General features: G+C 42.3%; 1 protein-coding gene across 3 annotated transcripts in view; it reads left to right on the top strand.

Moving 5' to 3' along the window:
• Nucleotides 1–19,811, top strand: part of NEURL1 (neuralized E3 ubiquitin protein ligase 1) — a 166,617-nt gene extending 146,806 nt beyond the window's left edge. For all 3 annotated transcript variants that reach the window (XM_048505269.1, XM_048505268.1, XM_048505270.1), the window contains exons 5-6: nt 11,462–11,608; nt 12,197–19,811. In XM_048505269.1, coding sequence (XP_048361226.1) covers nt 11,462–11,608; nt 12,197–12,438 — 389 coding nt within the window. In that variant the 3' untranslated portion in view covers nt 12,439–19,811. The remainder of the gene's footprint in view (nt 1–11,461; nt 11,609–12,196) is intronic.
• Nucleotides 19,812–22,525: the final 2,714 nt, after the last annotated feature.

Here is a 22,525-nt window from a genome sequence, read left to right as displayed (position 1 = left end):
TGACCACGAACCCTGAGCCAGTGGGTGCACAGCAGAGTCTCCTGCATGTCCAGGATTCATCATTGCAATATTAGTCAATGATATGAGGAAGGATTAAAAGGTGACTTAAGCACAGCTGTGCTCATCACCTTGTCCTTTTAAAAAACCCAACCTTCTTCCAGATTGCAATAATTATGCTGTCTTAGGAAAATTCTGTTAATTAGTTGTTTAAAATGAAGTCTTTGCAAGACAATCTGGAATGGCAAACACCATTCATGACTCCAAAAAAATATGCCAAGTCTCTTCTTTTAACTAGTGATGGCTCTATGGTGGCCTCTGGGTTTCATGAGCCATGTTTTTAATTCTGTTCTAAGGAAAACAGACTTATTAAAGAGACAGAAATTTATCAGGCCAGTGTTCTGAGGCATTTCACTGTCTAAAGTGTTCAGCAAACCTCAGGGCAGACAGCACTTTATTGTTTGAGCAGAAATCTGTTTGGAAACAGTATCTTTGGGGTTTCTGCTACATGGTGAAATGCATATTTTAGATGCTTTCAGCACATTCTGGGAAAACATTAGCTGTATTAAATATTATGTGAGACCTTCCATCAGGCTTAAATTGTTTTTTGAAATTTATTTTGCCTTGCAATTAGGCATACATTAGTACTGTGAATTTGTAAGCAGTGACCAAAGGGACTTAATCTTCGGTTGCTAAAGGGCTGTGCTCTGATGTTACATAGTGCCATGAGTGGATCTTCTATTTTAGCATCATTTAAATGAATGTAATTTGTCTTGTGCCTGGGATGAAAATTATGCTTTGAACAGGCTTTGGGGACACCTTGTCTAGTGCTAGCCTTTCTTCCTGAAGGTGTTTTCACAACTCATACTAAGGATGCCTTTTCGTCTTGGGATGTCACTTATGAATACTGTCAATGCATGATAGCAAGTAAAAGTACACTGCTTTTAATAGGATGCTCTAGACATGGGTGGGTGTTGCATGTGGGGGTAGGTGCAATGTCTGTGATTGCCCCAGGCACCATCTTGTGCAAATACACCTCTGGCCATTGTTCAATGACAACTATGGGAATACAAATTTCCCCCCATGCAGTGTGGAAGACCCGTGCATTGAATCAGTCATTCATATATATATGTATATTTAGCTGATAGGACCTATTGTTTCAAAACAGCAGTAAGGTTGGGGAAGTTTCATTTGTAGCTGTAGCCACTGCAGAGAAATGAGGGGAACTCAAAAGGGCCATCTGCTTAGGAGAAGAGGCTCCTCCCCACCTTCTTGCCCCCTTCCTTTCACTATGTTCTTTTCTGCACAATTTGAACACCCACTTTGGTGCCCTCTCTTCCACTACACTCACCATTTCTTTTGCCCAGTCACCCACTCTGGTCTCCCTCTGCATGCAACCTCTCACAAGGGAGGAAGGGATTCCCCCTTCTCGCACATCCTCGTACGCCAGCCAGACTCTCCATTTATGCACAGCTCTTCCTGTACCCTGATCCCCTCTTGACCTTGTCCTCTGCATGTAATTCACCTGACTTTGGCTGCCACTGCTTCATGACAAAGGGTGTTGTACTTGAAGAAGGATGTACTCATGAAGGGCTTTAAGACTCATCTCCACCACACCCAACTGCCCATACCGCCCACCACAGCCCCAACCAGGTTGCAAGTGTCGCTGAGAGACATTCCCTGACACTGATATCAGGAGGGTGGGGGGAGGGGTGAATGGCAGAGCCTAGGGCTTCATCACCATACCAGAGCTCCAAAAACATGGAAGAACTGGACATTGCAGTGCCTCTGAAGAAGTGCAGAAAGCAAGTGGAGGTATTTAAAATAGGAGGAGGCGAGGCAGCTGGTGGAGGCAGGGCATAGCCTGAGCTTCCCGTAAAAGCCTCTAATCCTGGTAGAGAGGCAACAGGCAGCAGGGGCAAACGCAAGACAAGGAGGTACAGCAGGTAGCAGAGCCCAAGTGTCCCATAGGAGCCCCTGAGCCCAGGGAAGTGGTGTCTTTGCAACTCCAATGGTGTCTGTCTTAAAGGGATCAGCCCTCCAGTGGGGAATCATGTGGCAGCCCTGCTTTTCTATCTTCACAAAGGGACAGCCAGGCCCAGGGAACCCATGAACATGTGGTGCCCAGGGCAAGTACCGTGGCTTGTCCTACCCTTGTTATGCAGCTGAGTGAACCTGATATAGGGGAGGGGGAACATGGTAACAGTTTGAACACATGAAACTGCCCTGTACTTAGCCAGGCGGTTGGTCTGTTAAGCTCAGTATCTTTTACTCTGAGTGGCAGTAGCTGCCAATGGAGGTTTTTCACATCACCTAATTTTTGATCCACTTAACTGGAGACACTGGGAATTGAACCCAGGATCTGCTGAACCACGGTCGGTTCTGTAAGCCCAGGAGCCTACTGGGTAAAATTCCTGCATCCTACCCAGTCTTACGACTGATTTCAGAACCCCTGTACGAGCAGCCTTGCGGAACCCCTTGCACTGTCACCTCAGATGGGGAGGGGGAAGGAAGTGCAGGAAGATGGGCATGACTGTTAAAATGGGATGACTTCTGGGTGTTTTTATCAATGTGAAGGTATTGCGAAATGCCTCTCAAGTTGCACACAACATTTATATTCTGAGAGAATGGAAATTAATAGTTTTCTTTGTTAGAATATTAAAACAGCTCCGGATGAAATGAAATGTTAGTAGTAAGTGATATATTAGCTGTTATCAGACCTTTGCATGCCTATGTTAAACTGGATACTGGATGATTTGCCATTCTCTCTAAATTATGATGTGCTCATCAGGACAAATAAACCTTTCCTTTCCCTTGCATGAATGCTGGAATGAATTTTTTTTTCTGGCTACTTGCAAGAGTGACAGAATAGACTAAACTTTCTGATAACACCCAGGTTTGTTCTTCCAACAAAATATGGAGCAAGTTTCAAAAGTGCACAGAACATGTCTGGAAAGATTTTAATGCTATTTGATTTCCCTTCTTGTATTGTACATTCATTGTGGTCTACCTAGAACTGTGTGTATGTGACTGTAGAATAGCAGTCTTCTTATTTGTATTTGACACATCTGGATTACAGCAATGAAATCTATCATTAAAGATTTAGGACAGCAAAATGGAATTAATTTTACTCTGGGAATGAAAAAGGATGATGGGTGGTTAGTCTTAAATTGTTTCTGTTGATCAGAACTTTTATTAGAACAAGTTTGTTTGTTTGTTTGTTTATTATATTTATATACCGCCCTCCCCAAAGGCTCAGGGCGGTGTCCATCAACACTAAAACAATTTAAAACAACAAAAGTTCATTTGGCTTTATTTTGAAAAAAAGTAGATGCCAAAATATTCTATTTTTCAGTTTTCAGAACACTTTCTAAAAATCTCCACTCTTCTCTCACCCAGTTATGCTACCATGTTGCACTGGAAAATATTTACATGTTTTGAGTAGCTAAACAAATGATTCATTTTTTCTTATTTACCCTCAGCTTCATGGAGAAACTGAGTGGGTTTGTCAAAATATTTCAGTTGATTCCTAATCCTTTCCTGCTTGGGTGATTGTCTTTGTTAATTTTAGGAGATTATCTAGTAGTTGTTGATTTGTAGTTGATTTGTGATACAAAATGTCAAAATAGCAAACCTCATTGATATTCAGTGGTACATCTAGGGGGACACAGAGGGGACAGATGACCCAGGTGCCACTTTCACAGGTTATGTGGGGGAGGCACATTTTGGCCAACTGTTCCTGCCTCCTCCTTGTCCCATACATGCCAGGCTAGGACAGGTGAACTTTTCTTCATGTGTACTGAAGCTGGCAAGACACTGAGGATGAGGACAAAGCCAGTATGTCTCCTCCCTTTGCCACTTGGTTATATAGAGGGAGAATGTGCCATCAAGTGACAACCAACTCCCAAGAACCCCTTCCAAGGGGTGTTCTAGGCATAAGATGAACAGAGGCCATTTGTCATTGCCTTCCTCTGTGTAGTAACCCCAGTTATGCTCAGCAGTCTCCTATCCAAGTACTGACTTCTATCAATTATAATGTTGTGCTTAATGTTGTCCTGGGGTGGGAAGGAACTGTGGTACTTTCCATGTGACCTTGGAAATCAGTATTACTGGGAGGTGTACCTACCCCACTCTGGTTGTTTCTGTCCTGTTAAAGGGTACTTAGAACAATATACCTTGATTTTGATAGCCCTAGGCTAGTCTGATCTTGTCAAATTTCAGAAAGCAAGCAGGTTGACTCTGGCAAGTATTTGGATGGGAGACTACCAAGGAATACTAGGGTCTTGACACAGAGGCAGGCAATGGCAAGCCACCTCTGAATATCTTTTGACTAAAAACCCAACATCAGATGTGACTTGATGGAGGGAGGGAGGGAGGGAGGGAAGGGAAAGAAAGAAAGAAAGAAAGAAAGAAAGAAAGAAAGAAAGAAAGAAAGAAAGAAAGAAAGAAAGAAAGAAAGAAAGAAAGAAAAGCATAATACTTTAGTGCTTCATCCTGGATTCTCTGGATAGGTTGAGGTCAAAAATTAGACTTTCTCAGGGCATTGTTGCTGCATATTTGGATATGTGTGTTAGCCCTCCAAACTTTACATATTTATAGTAGGAAACATCACTAGAATGCCTAAGCTGTAGCAAAGTATGTAGGTTTTCATCCACAGAGATATAAGCAATACTGTTCTCTGATGATGGAGTCTCATTTAGGCCAAACATATGACAGGGAGGAAGGCTTTTGTTTTGTACACTTCTTGGCTGCTGTTTAATGTCTCTCTCTTTGTTGTGTGTATATTAACTGTGATGAGGTCTGTTCCCTTGCTAGGGTGTTTACAATACACAGTACAATTCTCTTCATCTGAGGGGAGGAAGGGGCAGCTTCCAGAACATTCTAACTGTCACTAGGGTAAACAGAGAACTTTTGTAGACCACCCCAATACATTAATGGTGGGAGGGGGTAAAGGATAGGTTCTGAAGTGAACAAGAGAATCTCATGGTATCTTCAAGCAATAAACCAGATGCAGAAGGGGGTGGCAACACTGCAGACTGACTGTTCAGTCTTCTATAGGAATGGATGGAACTGTCCAGTCCCACTTGGCAAAGTTTTGACAGAGCCTAGAATGACATATTTCCTCTGTCAAAACCCCAGAGTGGATTATGGAAGCCAGGCTCAGTGTGACTGGGCTCCTGTGTACATACCTGAAAGGCCACCCACCGCACTAAGGGGTCATACCATTCCACTGCTCCAATTCCAGGGGGGTAGCTGCATTAGTCTGTTGCAGTGAAAAATAAACAGGTTTCTTGTGTTATTTTTAAGGCAACACTTTTATTTTTGCAACAGCTTTTGTAATCTAGAACCTACTTCTTCAGATGTACAAGCTACCTCTTGCTTGGAGGAAAATATATATGTGAAGTTATGAAGGAAAGAAATTGTGGGTGACAAGGTCAGTGAAAGGCAGAATGTACAGGGTATAATGTAGTTACATAAAATTCACGTGCAATCAAGAAAAATACAGAGACCATTTTGAGATTAGCCATAGTGTAATCTCTTCAATTTTGCTTAACTAGTTAGCACCTGAAATTCTAAGGGATGTAATGTTTTTGTGATGGCTCTTCTGTAGCCACTGCAGGTGTTGATGGGCTTAACAAAACTTGGAAACTGACACTTTTCACCTATTATTGCTATTGTGAATCTTCTCTATTCTATTTTATGATCATTTCTCAGCTTGTACATTTTGAGCCTGTTGTTTACAATCTTATTTCTTCATAGCACTCACATGTATATTTAGTCCATCACAACACAGGATTGCCAGCTGAGTGCTCACAACCAATACATCTGCTAGGTGACGAAGTGAATTGTGATTTATTTATTTAGAACATTTTTCTTCCAACTCGATAGAAACCGGTTTGAGGCAGTTTAGGAAATTAAAAAATACAATTATTAAAAGAGATAAATTAAAACCTAGCATCCAGTAGATGCCAGAATTTTTTAAAAAACTGACTTTTAAGGTGACACCCACTGTTGTACTGGATGACTTGCAGATAAAGGGTGGTTTGGATGATTGCTTGGCCAAGGTGCATGCCCAGTAGTCTCTGACTGGATATATGTTGGTGGAAATTTTGCATTGGTAGGCTTCCGCCCCAGCCCCAGCTGCCACCTTTGCCTCTATGGACCATGAGGACCTCTATTTCTCACCTGATCCTTCTAGGGGCAAAAGTGCCTCATTCAGGTGAAGGTGACCCTCTGTGGATTGGACCGTAGTACCCGGAATACAAACTTACAGTTTGAAATATTACCCGAGATTAAGAACAATGTAACCCAAAATTAAGAACAATGGGAAGTGAGGGAGATGGACAGAGGGGTGAATAGGGGAAGAATGTGAGGATCAATTACAACTACAAGGGTTGATTAAAATCCTGTGTATACGTATGTGTGGATTTAGCCTATACACATGTCCATGTTTTCATGAATCAGGACAGATCACTATACTCTTGTTAGCTCTTTAAATACAAAAGGACAGGTACCTCCGTTTGTCAGTCTTTTTTTCTTTAAAGGGGTTCAACATTTTGAGGATCCTGATTTAGACTGGCAAAACTGCACAGATGGAAATATTAACCCCAACCTTCTCTTATCTCTGCATGACTCCAGTCTGAATTTAGCCCTGCACAGCTTATAATTACACTTATTAAGATGCTGGGAAGATTTTATCATGCAGATCTTCCACCATCTTGTCAATATGGACCAGGGACCTATACTTAAGGAGCAGAGGTAGAGATGCCAGCTGGCAGTCAGAGATGTCAAGGACTAAATCTGTGACCTTCTTTATGCACCACAGGACTATGGCCCTCCCAGTCTAGTTGCTGTTGGCCAAAAGAAACAGAAGATTCCTCATTTTAAATAAACTCTCTCCCCTGCTGATTGTTGACATTAAAATTACATGAATCAAACCATATTGGGCAGTTGCAAGGATGAGGACAGTTTTCTTTCTGTGTTTTGTTTCTTTCAGTTGAGTTAGTAAAGGAGGATTCATGGAAATGATTATTATCTAACATAGATCAATGCTTGCCTTCAGAGGAAAACAAACTGCTAAGAGCTTGTTTGGGAGTTGCCAGGCCTCCCAATTTTTGAGCTAGAGGCTATCATTTTTCCCCTTCTTCCCCATTATTGAACCGATAGTAATCTGTTTGCACACAAACTACAAAAGCTGAACTGCACCGTTGCCAGAATAAAATAGCCCAGAACTGCTGTGATTAGCCAATATTTGACATTGAGGAACAACGTATTAGTAACAGCTGCATTTTCTCTGAATGTTGTTCTCAATGATCTTGACAATTGGAAGCATGACTCATTTTATTAACTTGTCTCCCCAGTCTGCATAATCAAAATTAACTTGTTGTCTTAGCTGGTACAGCAATATACAGTTTCTCATGTTGGAAAGTTCCAGATACATTGTTATGAAGTTTATTTCAAGGGAACAAACTCCAACATACAGCTTGAAACATACACACACATCTATGCACTCATATTCACTCTCCCTTCCCACTAGGGTTGCCAATCTCCAAGTAGCACCTGGAGATCTTCTGCTATTACAACTCATCTCTAGATGACCAAAATCAGTTTACCTGGAGAAAATGGCTTCTTTGGAAGCTGGACTGTATGTCATTATACCCAGCTGAGGTCCCTCCCCTAGCCCTGTCCTCAGGCGCCACCCCAAAATCTCCAGATATTTCTTAACCCGGAACGGGCAACCTTGCTTCCCACTCATACAGTGAACACATGGGACTGTTGTGGGTACTGGGCCAGCAGGTGTTCTTCCACCAGCAGGTGAATACTTTTTTCTTTTGTCTGATGTTCCCTCAATTATCACTCTTTTCCTGCCTTATGTTGTAATTGCTGGTTTTGTGTTTTACTTAGTTTTAATTGGTCTCATAGTGTGTTTTATCAAGCTCTGCTTGTAATGTTAGTTGCCTTGGAGGTCCTGGTTGGGCAGAAGGAGAGGCTATAAGACACAAACACAAAGGCTACTGCACACAAAGTAAAATAAATGTAGTTGGCCTGGCCCCTTTTTTGCTGTTTGCTATAACGTGGACAATCACGGACTATAATTCTATTATCTATATATATATAAAGCTAACAGTGTTTTTGTTGATGATAATATAGCTCAGTAACTGCTGGGCCAATTCCTCTGAAAATTCCCGGCCACTATAGTCAGCCAGGTGAGAGTGTTTTTAGATGTTCACATACCTGAAATTTCACACCTGGCCCAGGTAAAACGCCTTTTTCCTGGTGCTCCATGGTGAAGGACATGCAGTGTGTAACTGTGTGTAACTGCCTGTGTGTAACTGTCACCCTTAGAATGTTCGTGCTGCTTAGAATGTTCACTCAGATGGCCAGATATGAGCAGTGGAAACAGTGCATAGGCAGTAACTCGAGTGGAAGTGAAACACATACACACGAGGGAGAGGGAAGGGAGGGAGAGGGAGGGAGGGAGAGGAAAGGGACAGAGTGGGAGGCATGCAAGGGAAGAGAAGTGAGAGAGGAGACAGAGTGAGGCGTGGCATGCAAGGAAGGGGAGGCAGGGGGCCCAGCATCTTGATATGACCCACCCACCCTAGCGGAGGGAAAGGGAAGGGAAAGAGGGGGAGGGGTGGCATGCAAGGGAAGAGACGTGAGGGAGGGAAGAGAGTGAGGGGCGACATGCAAGGGATGGGAGGGAGGGGCCAGGCACCCTAGACTCCCTGAATACTGTGGTTACAGTTCAGAAAACCAGGCATGCATTACTCAGGAGTAAGCTTGCTACAGCAACTGTGACATATTTTGAATGGCTGCGTCGCGCCCCTCAGAGGGTTTCCTCAGAAGCGACACCCATTGCCACCAACCAAACTTACTCCCAGGTAAAGGATCATGACCAGCCAGCCTAGATGTGTGGGAGGGGTGCCTTTCCATCCCCCCCCAGGAATGCGGCCACACACATCAATGACATTGCACAGTATCAGGCTGCGTGTTTGCATGAGCACGTACTTCTGGCCTCTGCAATTGATTTGCTGCTACTGTTCCTTTTCCATTTCACCACAATAAGCCACAGCAACGCGTGGCTGGGCCCCGCTAGTACTCAATAATTCATTAGGCATATGTAGACATGAAGTACAACACAGTACATTTTAGGTCCTCTCTGGGAGTCAGCTAGACAAGACGCTGTCCTTGCATTTCCCAGGAGACATGCCTCCATTTTTTTTAGAATATTGGAATTCTTTTTCAGAGTCTCATGGTGCCCCAAATCTGTTTAGGATCGTCTGTTTAGGACCTGAGTCTGTTTAGGACCAGAGGGGCGGGGGAGTGGCTCTTGCATTCCTCACATGCCATTTTTTTTACCCAGAAGGGTGTCACAGTATGTGTCACCAAATAAAGCCCTCTAGTGCCATTTCATATCAGGAAAACAGTGCAGGGGGAAAGGCAGAGGCCTCTTCTCCTGCAATGCAGTAATCCCAACCAGAACTTAAAAGGTGCTGCCAGACTCCCAAAATGGGGTAAATTTGGAGATGATGTCTTTTCTAGTTTGATCCTGACCTCAGAGTTCTATTAACTGAACACTTTTGAAATGGGAAGTCCTGCATGCAGTTTATACAGCATCCGTTATATGTCTTCCTTTTGTCTACTATAGATGCATGGGAAGATCAGCTTGAAATGAGAACAAGGCATATAACAGAAGTTCAAACCAAGGATGTAGTGGTCGTTCATTAATAATGGGAACAAAGATAACCAAAACTGTGTCATCAATAGTCATCATCACTTTTGTTTTCTTGAATAAAATTCTAATTTACAAATATTGGCAAGTTTATTAAATTAACAGATATTGTATATACTCCGAAACACTCCCAAATCACTTATGCCATATCAGCCAGCCTGGAAGGAATGTGAGATGACTCTTTATATTTGAATATCTAAAATGTTCAAACATGGTATGGTGCTCAGAAGACCAACTCAGAAGTCATCTTTAACCCAAGTATGGTTGCCAACTTTGGCTTGTAAAATTCCTAGAGCTTTGGGGGTTGTGCCTGTGGAGGGCAGAGTTTAGGGAGGAGAAGGTGTTCAGTAGGGATGTAATTCCATAGAATCTACTCTCTGAAGTGATCACTGTAATCTGGAGAATGCCTGATGACACCTTAATCCAACTAATGTTGACGTTCTAAATAGGTTCTCAATTGTATGTGTGTGTGTGAAGTGCTGTCAGATCATAGCTGACATATGGCAACCTGGTAGGGTTTTCAAAGTGAGAGATTAAGAGGTGGTTTACCATTGCTTTCCTCTGCATAGTGGCCCTGGTATTCCTTGGTAGTCTCCCATCCAAGTATTGAAGAGGGACAACACTGCTTAGTTTCTGAGATCTGATGAGATCAGGCTAGCCTGGTCCATCTAGGACAGGAATCTGCAACCTGTGGCTCTCCAGATGTTCATGGACTACAATTACCATCAGCCCCTGGCAGACCCCTGATCTAGGACCAACCAAATAACATGTAAGAGGGTGTGAGCTTTCAAGTACTCTGGAGTGCTTCCACAGATTGGATGTTACTCTTGCTTTCTGTTTTGTATCTAGGACTACCAAGTCCTGATCCTGAGAGAGTTCGTGTACCTTTAGGAAATGTATACAAGGGAGAATTTCACCTAGTGTGACTTTTTCCAGCATATGGCTAAGAGATACGAGAACTAGTATACACTATAATTTTCCTTTTCTGCTACTGCTAAGAGGGTAGGAACCTTTGTAGGATTAAGCCTGGCACCTCTATCTCATAAGCTCTGAGTGTAAGAACAACTTGTACACTTCCCCGCTGAAAATATGCTAAGTTACTTGCACTGCTTGTCCAGTGATTGGGTCTATTGTGTTTGGTTTCCTTAAAAGCAAGCTTAAGCAAGTGTGATAGATTCCAAAAATACCAAAATAAGTGGATGTCAGCCAACAGAAATATGATGTGTAATTGATTAATGTTTTGATTGGGAGTACAATATGACTATGAGTCCCAGGATTTTTTTTAAAAAAAACAACTGTGGATTTTTCATCCTTGGTTAATGACTATCAACTTTCACTTTCCAATTCTAACTTTGGAAAAAGCTCTCTTATGACTAGTAGCAGCTTCTGTCCTCATGAGACCAGATTTATATAAAGATGTTCAGGAAATCAGTTGACTCCCTGCTCAGAGTCAATAATCTTTTCCTTGGTCAAATATTCAGGAAGGCGCATTAGTTATTCATCAGTAGGGGTAGGTGGGATAAATGCAGCCATCAATATTTTCTTGTTCTGAAATAATCCTGGGACTTAAACCTCAGCAGACCAGAATTTCTCTTGTCACTCCATGCACTTTCCCCATTTGAGTATGAGGATGCTATCCATGTTGTCAAGCATGCAGCAGCAGGTTGGCTTGTCAGGAAATGTCTGGACCCATTCCAGTAAAACTCCGAGTTTCCCTCTCTTGTGCAGGTTCCACTCTCACTGCTGAGCGGCTGGGCCCATCTGTATCAAGCTCACCCACTTCATCTCCAAACTCACCCTCCATCCTCTGCAGCGGAGTTTCTGATCCTATTCTGAGTGCTTGTGGTTCTGGCCCGCTTGGCAGCTCAACTGGCGGTAAGTAAGGACTGTTCAGCTTTACAACCCTTTCCAGTTTCAGGACAACAGTCTGGAAAGGAACCATCCTAAACTCTTTCCCTTTCTTTAAAAAAATCTTTGTGTGAAACAGTTAATCATCTCCTGCAGAGTGTAAGGACCAGAAGTTTCTCTTGATAATTTCCAAAATCTGAAATCACAGTGGCAAACAAAATTTGTAGTTGTGTGGTTTTCAAAGCAGCCAAATCAAAATTCATAAATCTGAGCAGAGATTGTGCTCATGGAATTACAGGAAAAGTGATCCTTTTGGAAAGACACAAGCAGATGTTCTGTAAAGATATTAAGGGTTTTGCTTTTGAATGTACGGTACAGTAGAAAATTATGTTTAAGCCTAGGAACCAGGCGTGGGTTTTTTTTGGAAGGACAGGATAGATATTAACAAACCTTGCCTTAATGGGATCTATTTAGTCCAGAACTTTGCTACTGACAGTACATCAGATCAATGTATTGTAGAGTTCCACCACAAAGTAATGTCAGGGAATTTCCACCTTTTGCTACATGTTGCAGGATTGGGTTGATAAATGAATAACAGCATCTCTTATATTTCAGGCACTGCTCCCAACTCTCCAGTCAGCATGCCAGAATCCCCTCTGTCCCCTTCCGTCTCAGGGTCCTGGAATGACGAGTGCACTATCTGCTATGAGAACATGGTAGACACCGTGATTTACTCCTGTGGACATATGTGCCTGTGCTATACATGTGGGCTCAAACTCAAGAAGATGGCCAATGCGTGTTGTCCAATCTGTAGACGTGCCATCAAGGACATCATCAAGACCTATCGTAGCACCTAGAAAAGCATGTCATAAAGGGTAGGGGCTGGGGAGATCTGCTTTATGACATTGAGTGAGGGTAGGTGGGAAAGGGTTAATCTAGCAGTCTGTTTCCCCTGTTCTCACACATGTCATGCATTCTGAACTTTGCTGCATGTGGGCAAACCTCAGTTTCTTCCTTCTCAGTTACCTAGCAAAGAGTCACTGCCAGCCCTGAGATGTATAGCCACCAAGAAAGGATGGATGTCATGCCCCCTTCTTTCCCTGCACCTCCCCCCTTTCCCTCTTTTTGGATGCTACAAGAAGCAAACAAGGGATGGTTGCAAAATAGTCATATTATGCTTGGGCATGGTATTATAGCCAGTTTGGAAGACCAATACAATGGAAACGAAAAATATCATTTGAACACTAAAATCACTTTGGGGAACAGGAAAGCCCCACCTGGAAATGTTCTTCCTCAGTTTCCAGCCATCTGGTGTGGCTAGAGCAGTGGTTAACTGTTTCCTCAACAGCCATCAATGGCAACTGGACCACTCTCCCCACATACATATCAATTGTATGCTGCCTTTGGCTATATTTTCTGCACGGTGCTGCTGATGGCATGGGGAGGGGGCTGTTATTTTACAACCTTCCCATTCTACTTTCCACATGTACTCCCTTTCCTCCCTTTCCAGTCTGCAACTCCCCTCCCCACCCCTCCCTTGGTAGCAGCTGGTTTTATTCCTGCACATATCACCAGTCCCTTCATCCTTGGATTCTGTTCTGTTGCCTCTTTTTCTCTCCTCCTCCACCACCTTTCTTGAAAACGGCATCAGGGGCTGGATTCAAAGGCCAAAGGAGTTCCTTTCACACCTGCTTTCTAAAATCATGGAGCTCATTAGAAGCCATAAGGACAAAGGTGCACAGAGGCTTTTCAGCAAGCCATTGGACATCTGCCTCAACTTAGAAAGGAAGGAAAATTGCTAGTAATTTAAGAACTTCTGGCCAAAGTGAATGTGTAACACAGAATTTGATGTATTTAGCTACAGAGAGAGAGAGAGAGAGAGAGAGAGAGAGAGAGAGAGAGAGAGAGAGAGAGAGAGAGAGAGAGAGAGAGAGAGACTGGAACTGAAAGTGGGGATTTTTGTTGCTTTTTTGTGCTTGCTTGGTTTAATGAAGGATTCTGAAGGCACTCTTCCCATCATGTGAAGAACCATCGTCCTGGCTTCTTTTGCTTCCACTGCTGTGAATATGTCTGGTGTGACTGCATTCTTGGTGTTTTCATTCAGTGCCTGCTACAGCATATTATGCCGGGATGGACAAGCACAATGCCTCATTCTTCACTGGCACACTATTTTCTCTCCTTCCTTAGGCTAAACCAGGACCTGCAGCTTCATCACTACTTAACTCTAAATGGATTTGCCACATTTGAAATGCCACAGACCATCATGGTCGGGAGAAATCCACAACCAAACTCAGTGTGTTTGAGGAGAGGAGAATTTTTGGGTTGAGTTTGATGCTAAGCTGTAGTTGCAGTTAATTAGTACACAGACATAGAGAGGGGACTATCAGGGGAAGGGGGTTAGTAGTAGTGGGACTTTTACCCCCTCTCCAAAGTGACTGCACTGAGAATGCAGTGTAGCAATCCTACCCATGGGCAAAAAGACTTTGAGCTTGTTCTTAGACAGAAATAGAGGGACTGAGGTATTTCCAGTCAGATAACTGATCCTGCCTCCTGAATTGGACTGAACTTCCCAGTTCCAATCCTCCAAATACATGAATTGCTGCAGTCAGCACTGGTTTCTTCCAGCACATCCAGGTTAGAGTAGTGCTGATCTGCATGCTTGGTTTTCCAGGCTCACCAAAGAGGTTGTCCTGAAGAAACCAGAATTCTTTCCTTTTTCAGACACTTGCAGCTGCATCTTTCAGTTTTGCTCTGAGACTCAGGAATCCAATGTTAAGGCAGGCAGTGAAGCTGGTAAGAGACCTGCCTCCTCTTGATATTTTCCCCTTCTGCTGCCAATCTCTTCACGAAAAATACATCTGTTTGGGTCTACTCGCATGCCTGCCTGTGCATGTTACAAGCTTGCCCATTTTGACTCCCAGTCCTAGTAGTAAGAAGCATTCACTGCCATAGGTTGCATTCAGATTCTGGAATATTTCTGTGAATGCAATTGTGCATGGTTGGATCTAGATTAATTTTTCCACTGAACTTTCTTGCATTCTCTCCTTCCCACTGCAGCCCACTGACCTCAAAATGCTACTCCTGGAAAACAGGGAATCCTTAGGATCAGCATGAGAGGCAGAGGGGTAGGGTGTATGTGTGGCAGCCTACTCCTGATAGTGGAAGTTTGAGTCTGGATACAACCCAGCATTGTATGTGACCAGTTCATTACATGCTGGAAGACAAAGTGCACAGGCATTTCAGGCATTTGTTTGTAATTATTATGCCGGTAGGCATCTACCAATATAATACAGATTGTGCAAGCTGTTGGGACACAGTTCAAGAGAACATCTGAGCTGGTGACTTGTTGAAGTAACACTTGCATGAAGAAGACTTATAGGTGGGCCCATTATAATCCAGAAACGGGAACCTAAGAGTTCACACTGGGCTTGACTCAGAAAAAGTCCGCAACAGCCCAAAGGAATCTTCCTTTGACTGAGATATGCCCATCTGTACTTGCTAACTGCACTCTGATTTTTTAATAACTTTGCATCTCATCCATAGCATGTAGCTGGTACCTGTGACATCAAGAGTATGCAATAAAACATGTTTAAGAGAGAACCAGCACCCAAGCCTGTGCCTGTCCCTAAGAAGACCAGGTGTAGATGGGACAGGAATCCATCTTGCCATATCCATTGGCAAGTAGGACCTTGAGAATTAACTTGTACCACTCACCTCGAAAACCTTTCCTACTCCAGCATCTTAAAATCATCTGAACCTGGATCTAGCAAGGTTACACTCCTGTTCAGGTCATCACAGTAATACCAATGTATGGATCTGAGGAGTACACTTTTTCTCTTCATGATGTCCTATAAAAGTTGAGGGGAGTAAGTTGATATGAGAATCACAACCTTGGGTTGCAGCTCTGTGCACACTTACTGGAGAATAAACCCTACAAAAATCAGTGGGACTTACTTCTGAATAACTCATTTCATGGAGGCTAGTGACAGGATAAAAACTACTAGCTGCTAAACAACATAGGTATTTGTGGAGGGTGGGAGAGTAATGGTAACTTCATAAAAGTATTGTAAATTATTTGGAGAAGATGTAGGGATGGTACTGCCAGAATTTTTCTGCAACACATGTTCATCCTGATTCAGTGAGCTGTCTGCAGTTGTGAAAGAATATGTAACTTCTCCACTTGGAACAGTTTTTCCGCCCTAATAAATCAATGGGGTATCTGGCAGTCACAGAAGCCTTGAATGGCCTGTGATATACATGCTGGGCTTTGGGCTCCAAATACATAGATAGGTAACCTGGGGACACAATCAGTGATCAAGCATCAAGTGGCCAGATATTGGTCTAGGATGTCAGTGGAGAAAGAAACTATGGCAATTCAAATAATCTCTTACCTTTTATACATTTTGATTGTGACATATCCACAGGGGGGAAATGGGAAGAAGCAATGCAATATTTTAGAGGTAGAGATAATGGAATTACATAATCTGAGGTTTCCAGCACAAAGAACATCCCCTGGCCTCATCAAATTGTTACCATTTGGTATTTACATGTTTCTATAATGTATTTTAATAAGAAAAAGTGTTTTGGGGAGTTTCATCCCAGGTTTTTTTCTTGGATAATGTTCCATGGAAAACCAGCGACCTGAGCCTGTGTAAGAATTATGTTTTTCATAGTTAAAATGTTGTATATAGTTGATGCTGCTATTGTGCATGAAGAAAAATATTTCTGCCAGAGGAGATATTTGCTAGAAAATACATTTATTAAAACCCCTTTGGACATCATTACTAGAGGAGACACACATACAGTAGTAACTGTAATAAGAACAGAATATCTGAACATCCTACCAGGTGAAAATGCTGTTTTTTCTTGAAAGTCTGATTAGCTGGCTCAGATTCTAAAATTCACATCAACTTGTGGAGTACATGCACCTCTTCACTGAACTGGTGTAGTCAAAACTGGCAACCTAAATCTCCTGTCTGACAGACAGGGGCATGGACTTAAAGTTGTATTTCCCCTAACTAATGGGGATGGCAACCAACGGCTTTATCAACCCAAGTCAGTTTAAGGAACCTCCATCCAGTACCTGAGCACTTGTCTGCAAGGACAAATGTACACAATTAAGTCATTACCATTATGTAGCAAGTGGTGGTGGCCTTCAGCCTACCAAGTTGTTGGCAGTTGAACTGACCAGCTATTATTGTTTGCTAAAAAGTGAAATATTTCAGGTAAAAAACCAAAAATATTTCCTTCCTTCCCAACAACAGCCAATAACACCTAATAAAAGGGATGAGCCAAATAACTGCATGTTTGTAATGAACCAAATCAAGGGCATAAATTACTTGTGTCACTGAAGTACACAAGAGATAGGCTCCTGAAAATAGTGAAGGAAAGATTTTGCGTTGGCTGGTAAATAGTCAAGCCTTTGAACAACAAAAAATTGACTCCAGAAACCCAAAATGGGTAGGGTGAAGAAACTGTGCAAGTGTTCAGGAGGACAGAGCAGGGACCAGCCTACAGGTTACTTGAACCATGTTGCTACATGAATGAGTCTGGAAAGAACTTTGCACTTCCTAGAAACAACAGAGCTTATTCTTCCCTTATGAACCAAGATTGCACATCATTGCTTGTCTCCCAGTTTGTCATCACTGTTAGCTGGGCAAACCCATACTGTAGTTGGTTTATTTGGATCTGGTTGCAAAAGAGACCTGGGAGACTGAAGTTCTAATCCCCACTGAGCCACAATGGCCACTGGACAGCCTGGGACAAGTTTCTCCCTGGTTGTTGTAAGGACAAAATGGGGGAGGGGAGGGTTGACCATATACTTTGTCCTGAGTTTCTTAGGAGGAGTGGAAGAAAATGTCAATTGAAAAAATGAACTAATTAATTAGCTTGTGGTGTCTGAATTAGTGAGAGGGAGAACCAGGGATCATGCAGTGAGGCAGAGGATTTTCACAGTTTGTTCCTACAGACCCTGTGGCATTATAGATAACCCAAACCCACATTTCAGGACCATGGGAGTGGGAAATTGGTAATAGAAGACAATATAAATACCTTCATATTAGTGGTGGAATGTGGCTTTCTTTGTGAAAGTAAACTTGTCAGATAGAATTGCAAGATACAAGCTCAGATCCACCAGTCATCACAGATTAGCTGAACTGCCATCACAGATTAGCTAACCCGGTCAAGAAAGCGGGCCGGGATTTGTCGGTATCCACCACAGCTCAAGTGTCTTTAGCTAAAGCATTTTTCAGTGTTCAATCAGTACTATTTCCTCCTTTCCTTTTCCTCCAGTAGCACATATTTTGGCTCAGGATGACACTCACTGATGGATCAAGATGGGTCCTTCATTTCCCTTCTACTGAGCTTTAGGGTGTTGATAAATGTGTTGAGGACCAAATTTTAGGAGGCTAGCAGAAGCTGCAAAGGAAGGCCCTTCAAATGGGAGAGGACCATTAGCATAGAAGAATTTGAATTTCATTTTTCTCTGTGTTCACATGTAAGATCCAGAGTAATTCATGTGGTTCAATGTTTCAAATGAAAAAATTATCTTTTAATTGCTTGATTTAAACAGAAGAAAGGTTTTGTGTTCTGTTTATATAAAAGAGACTTATTTCATCCAGTGTGACAATTGGATAACTGTGATTGTGAATAAAGTTGATTTAGGTATTCCATGGAGGTGCATGTATGAGCTATGTGAGAAGGGGTGCTTTTGAAAGTCCACGTCTGTATTTGTCTGACATTTGGAGCTCTACTTTTGGGCAGAGCATTGTGGGTGCTCAGTTTGCTACAGCTTTCATTTGTTTTGCTCTCTTTTCTCCCCTCCAACAAATGCATTATGTGATTGTACAATCACTTGAATGATTAATGACAATAAGATAGTATTTAAGTGCCAAAATATATTGCAACAATTTTTCACAAATATTCCCTCATATGTAATAAGTGAATAACTGTGATTGTGACTAAAATTGATGGAGGATCACTTCATCAGATACATGAAGGGTTTATGGATGAGGCAAGAACATTTATACTAAAAGCTGCAAACAGGAAGGAAGTGTGTGTCTTTGTGTGGGGGGAGGGGTATTGCAAAGAAACAATAGTTTACAACAGGAGCCAAGCAAAAGAGTTTCCATTCTATTTTACTGCCATTCTCTTTGACTAGTCTCAGTCTGTAACATCTGTTCTCTCTGCCACCACCTCTGTTTGCTGCTTTCAGTATAAATATAACGGCCTAGTAGATGAATACTTCATGTAGCTGCTAAAATGAGCTGTGATGGCTTAGGCTGAAACAGATTTTTTTTTGGTCTAAAGATGCCACCAGGTTCCTGTTTTATTTTACTGCTATAGGCTAACATAGATGCACATCTAGAGTAATCAACATGAAATGAAGGAAGATATTCCCTCAGTTACCATGGAATTGAGGAGAGGTGAAATGCAGGGCATACTGAAATATAGAACAATAATTAGTGGAACTGGAGGGGGGGTGAAAGGGAATGGTCTTAGCTCTACATTGACTGACTTCAAAAGGTGAATGAAGGCTATCATGCAACAGTCCATAAACCCAGAGGCTAATCAAGTATGTGATGTAATGAAGATAGCTATCCTCTGTCCATTCAAAAATGGATGATCCTACTTCTGCATAATGTTAAAACTTCTATTGTCTTATCTTGCATGGGAAAGTTCTTGCTTTTGCTTGAGAGGCCCAGCTAGATACTGCTCTGTGTTGGACTATAGCAGCAAAAATTAGACTTTCTGAAAGTTATGCTGGAATAAGTAAGGTTAGTGGACATTGAGTAATAAAGTCCAAAATGGAACATTCTATTCTAATTAATTTTGCAGTCTGAGTAAGTCTTAACTGTCAATAAGAGTCAAATCTCACTGTTCTGGTACTTTGCTGCCTGTTTTATGGTTCCAGAGTACAGGGAAAGAGGAAGATAACAGGTACATGGCAAATATTTATGAATCAATTGAGTTACACAGTATGCACCAAATGGCAGCTAAACCCTGCTTCCTTGTGTATCTTTCTGCACTTCATTTCATGTTTTACAGTGTTTTTCTTTCTGCCTGCTGCTTATGTTCAAACCCTATTTGGATGATCCTACTTGGGTCAAAAGGTGGCATCCAAAACTTTTTAAAAAATAAATCAATAAATGATCATCCTACCCTTCAAGTACCAAGGCACAAAAAGGAGCACTTTGGTTTGTTTAGATGTTCATGGACACCACCTATATAAGTCTCTTTGTTATATGTCATTTGTGTCCAGTATTTGCTTTCTTGGTTTACTAAAGTCTGATTCTGTTTGTTGTGCTACTGAGAATTTTAATTGCTTTCAAGACATGGATAGGTTCCCTTGACTCTGGAGTAAGACTTGCATCCCAGTTGAATTGGGTAAGTTATGGCCTGAAATGCCTTTCCTATTGAAATGACAGAGAATGAATTGGGCGGGGTGGGGGGGGGGATCCAAAGGAGAAATACAGGCAAGGAGACCGTGAAGCAGGGAAAAAATATTCAAATACTACCATCTAGTGGTCTGTTTAGTAGTCAGCACCCAGACACATATTTGTTTTTTAAAAAGTCTGGTTGTAGTTTACAAACCTAAGATGTTTCATGAAAATGAAGCCTTAACATTCACTTACATGAGAAACCAGCTTTGGAAGATTCCAATTATGATTGTACATGGAGGACTGGGAAGAAGAAATGGGTGCATAAATAACTGACTACTTTTTGCTGCAATATGGTCTTCTGCAATCATTATATGACTGATACTTTCTATTGCACACAGCTTCTTAAGACATGAGTCAAATCACACCTTTTCTGTTTCTTCTCAGTGATGTACAAAGCCACTAAATGGAAAGCCCTGCAGATTTTTGAAACCTACAGTTATTTTTGATTCAATGATGCTGCCAAACACGAATACACATGCAAAAGCACTTAGTTAACATGCATAGAACTCTGCTTGAAGGGGCCATGCTAATTCTAAAAATACTTCATAATTATATTTGTGGAAAATCTGGGGACTGTCAGTGTAAAAACTACACATGCAAAGTTAGCCTATGACCCAATATAGCCACCACTGTACATGTTAGAAAGCACCCTTGAACTCAAGTGCCCAGCACAAGCAGGCCATTTCATCCTTCTCATGCGGTAAATCACTGATTACTTCACTACTAGCTATTTTGCCTGCAATTGCCATGTTTGGTTTACTCTGTTATTATAAATAATGGAGATGACACACACTGTCCAGTGCTTTCCCTTGGTGACTTTCAGTCTTTTCTCAGGCCTGGTTTGTGATTATATTTTTGACTTGGAATGGAATTGCAGCAGGTCCCTTGACAACTGTAGATTGGCACAGTTCTATCAATTAGCCTGGCAGGAGAAGCGGGTGGGCTGATGACAATTTCCTAGTTAGATTGCAGGACTTTGAAATATAGCAATGAGGGCCATTGTCCCATTGTTTTTAAACTGCTACAATCTTCTTTCTAGGCTGTTTTCCCAGTGGAGGGGTTAGCACTGTGGCTGTCGTTTCCACAGGTCTCTGTTTTGTGCATCTGCAGGGCTGAGGTTGGCAGCACGCATGTCTTCGTTGATGGCAGCACACATGTCTTCGTTGATCCATCTTTTTTTTGGCCATCCACGTGGTCGTCGTCCTGCTGTCTTCAAATGTAGTGCTTTTTGAGCTACTGATGTTGGTTCTCTTCTCATGACATGGCCATACCACCGTCGTCTGGCTTCCTGCATTTTCTTGCTAATTGCTTTTATTCCTATTTAAACTGCTACAATCGCAGGAAAGTCAAGACATATTCCCAAATAGAAGCGAAGTTGGGTTTCTGCTAATGGCTCTGGGACTCTGCAGCAAAGGTAGAGAGGTCTATGAATAAGACAACCAAGCAAAGTTTAAAGATTATAATACACATAATTAAATGATCTTGGCCTTGATTTGAAATGGCCCAGGCTAGATGGATCTCATCACATCTCAGAAGCCAAGCAGGGTCAGCCCTGTTTAGAACCTGGACGGGAACCACCAATGACACTCTCCCAGGGAGGAGGGAGGAGAATTTCAGTCAAGCAGCTTGTTGGCGCTGACAGAGGCCCCTCCCGCACATGCCGAATAATGCACATTCAATCCACTTTCACAATTGTTCGCAAGTGGATTTTGCTATTTTGCACAGTAAAATCCAGCTGCAAAGTGGATTGAAAGTGCACTATTCTGCATGTTTGGAAGGGGCCAGAAGACTTCAGAGCTGACAGGAGGAGTGTGTGTTAGTCCACGCCCCCAATCTTCTCCGATAAGCTTTAGACATTGGAGAGACAGAAAGAGGGGGAGAGAGCCTTTCCCTCATACAGTATATTTCGGTCAGGCAGGCTGCAACCAAAACCTTAGACAAGAGCCATTTTGAATCCGAGGCTCTGTCAGGAAGCAATTCCATCCAGCCATGCAAGGAGAAGATCCCTTCAGGCTAGCGTGCAGCCAAAGCTTCTGCAAAAGAGCTCTTTGGGTCCAGCTCTATCCAATCATGCCTTCAGGGGCAGACTGCAGCTCTGCTGTGTGATCCCCCAGGCAGATAGAGCAAATAGAATAGGCATTTATCAGTGCCATTTTACAGTCACAGTTGGCACAATCCTGAGGAGCCTCCTCTTGAGCTATACAAAGTGGAAATCCAGAAACATGTCTTCTTTAAATGTATTTTATTTGTCACTAGAAGGCTACTGATGAGAGAAACAAGTATCCTCAGCTTCAAGAATGAGGTGAGGAAAAACACAGAACAGCAATGAATATCCTCTCTTCGTGGTGGCATAGAGAGAACGTCCCTTCTCCTAGTCATGTGATTGTTTTGGCAGGAAAGTCAAGTGCCAGAAGAAGGAGGGACGTTCCTAGGCCGCTACAAAGTTTTGGAAATTTTTTCCGCAGCTGGCCTGCACAGAAGCCATGAAAATTAACTGACAGTT

Source organism: Sphaerodactylus townsendi, linkage group LG08 (assembly GCF_021028975.2).
Source record: "Sphaerodactylus townsendi isolate TG3544 linkage group LG08, MPM_Stown_v2.3, whole genome shotgun sequence".
In the NCBI taxonomy this organism is placed as follows: Eukaryota; Metazoa; Chordata; class Lepidosauria; order Squamata; family Sphaerodactylidae; genus Sphaerodactylus; species Sphaerodactylus townsendi.
Note: the sequence above shows the minus strand (reverse complement) of the source record. Positions and strands in the feature narration are given on the sequence as shown.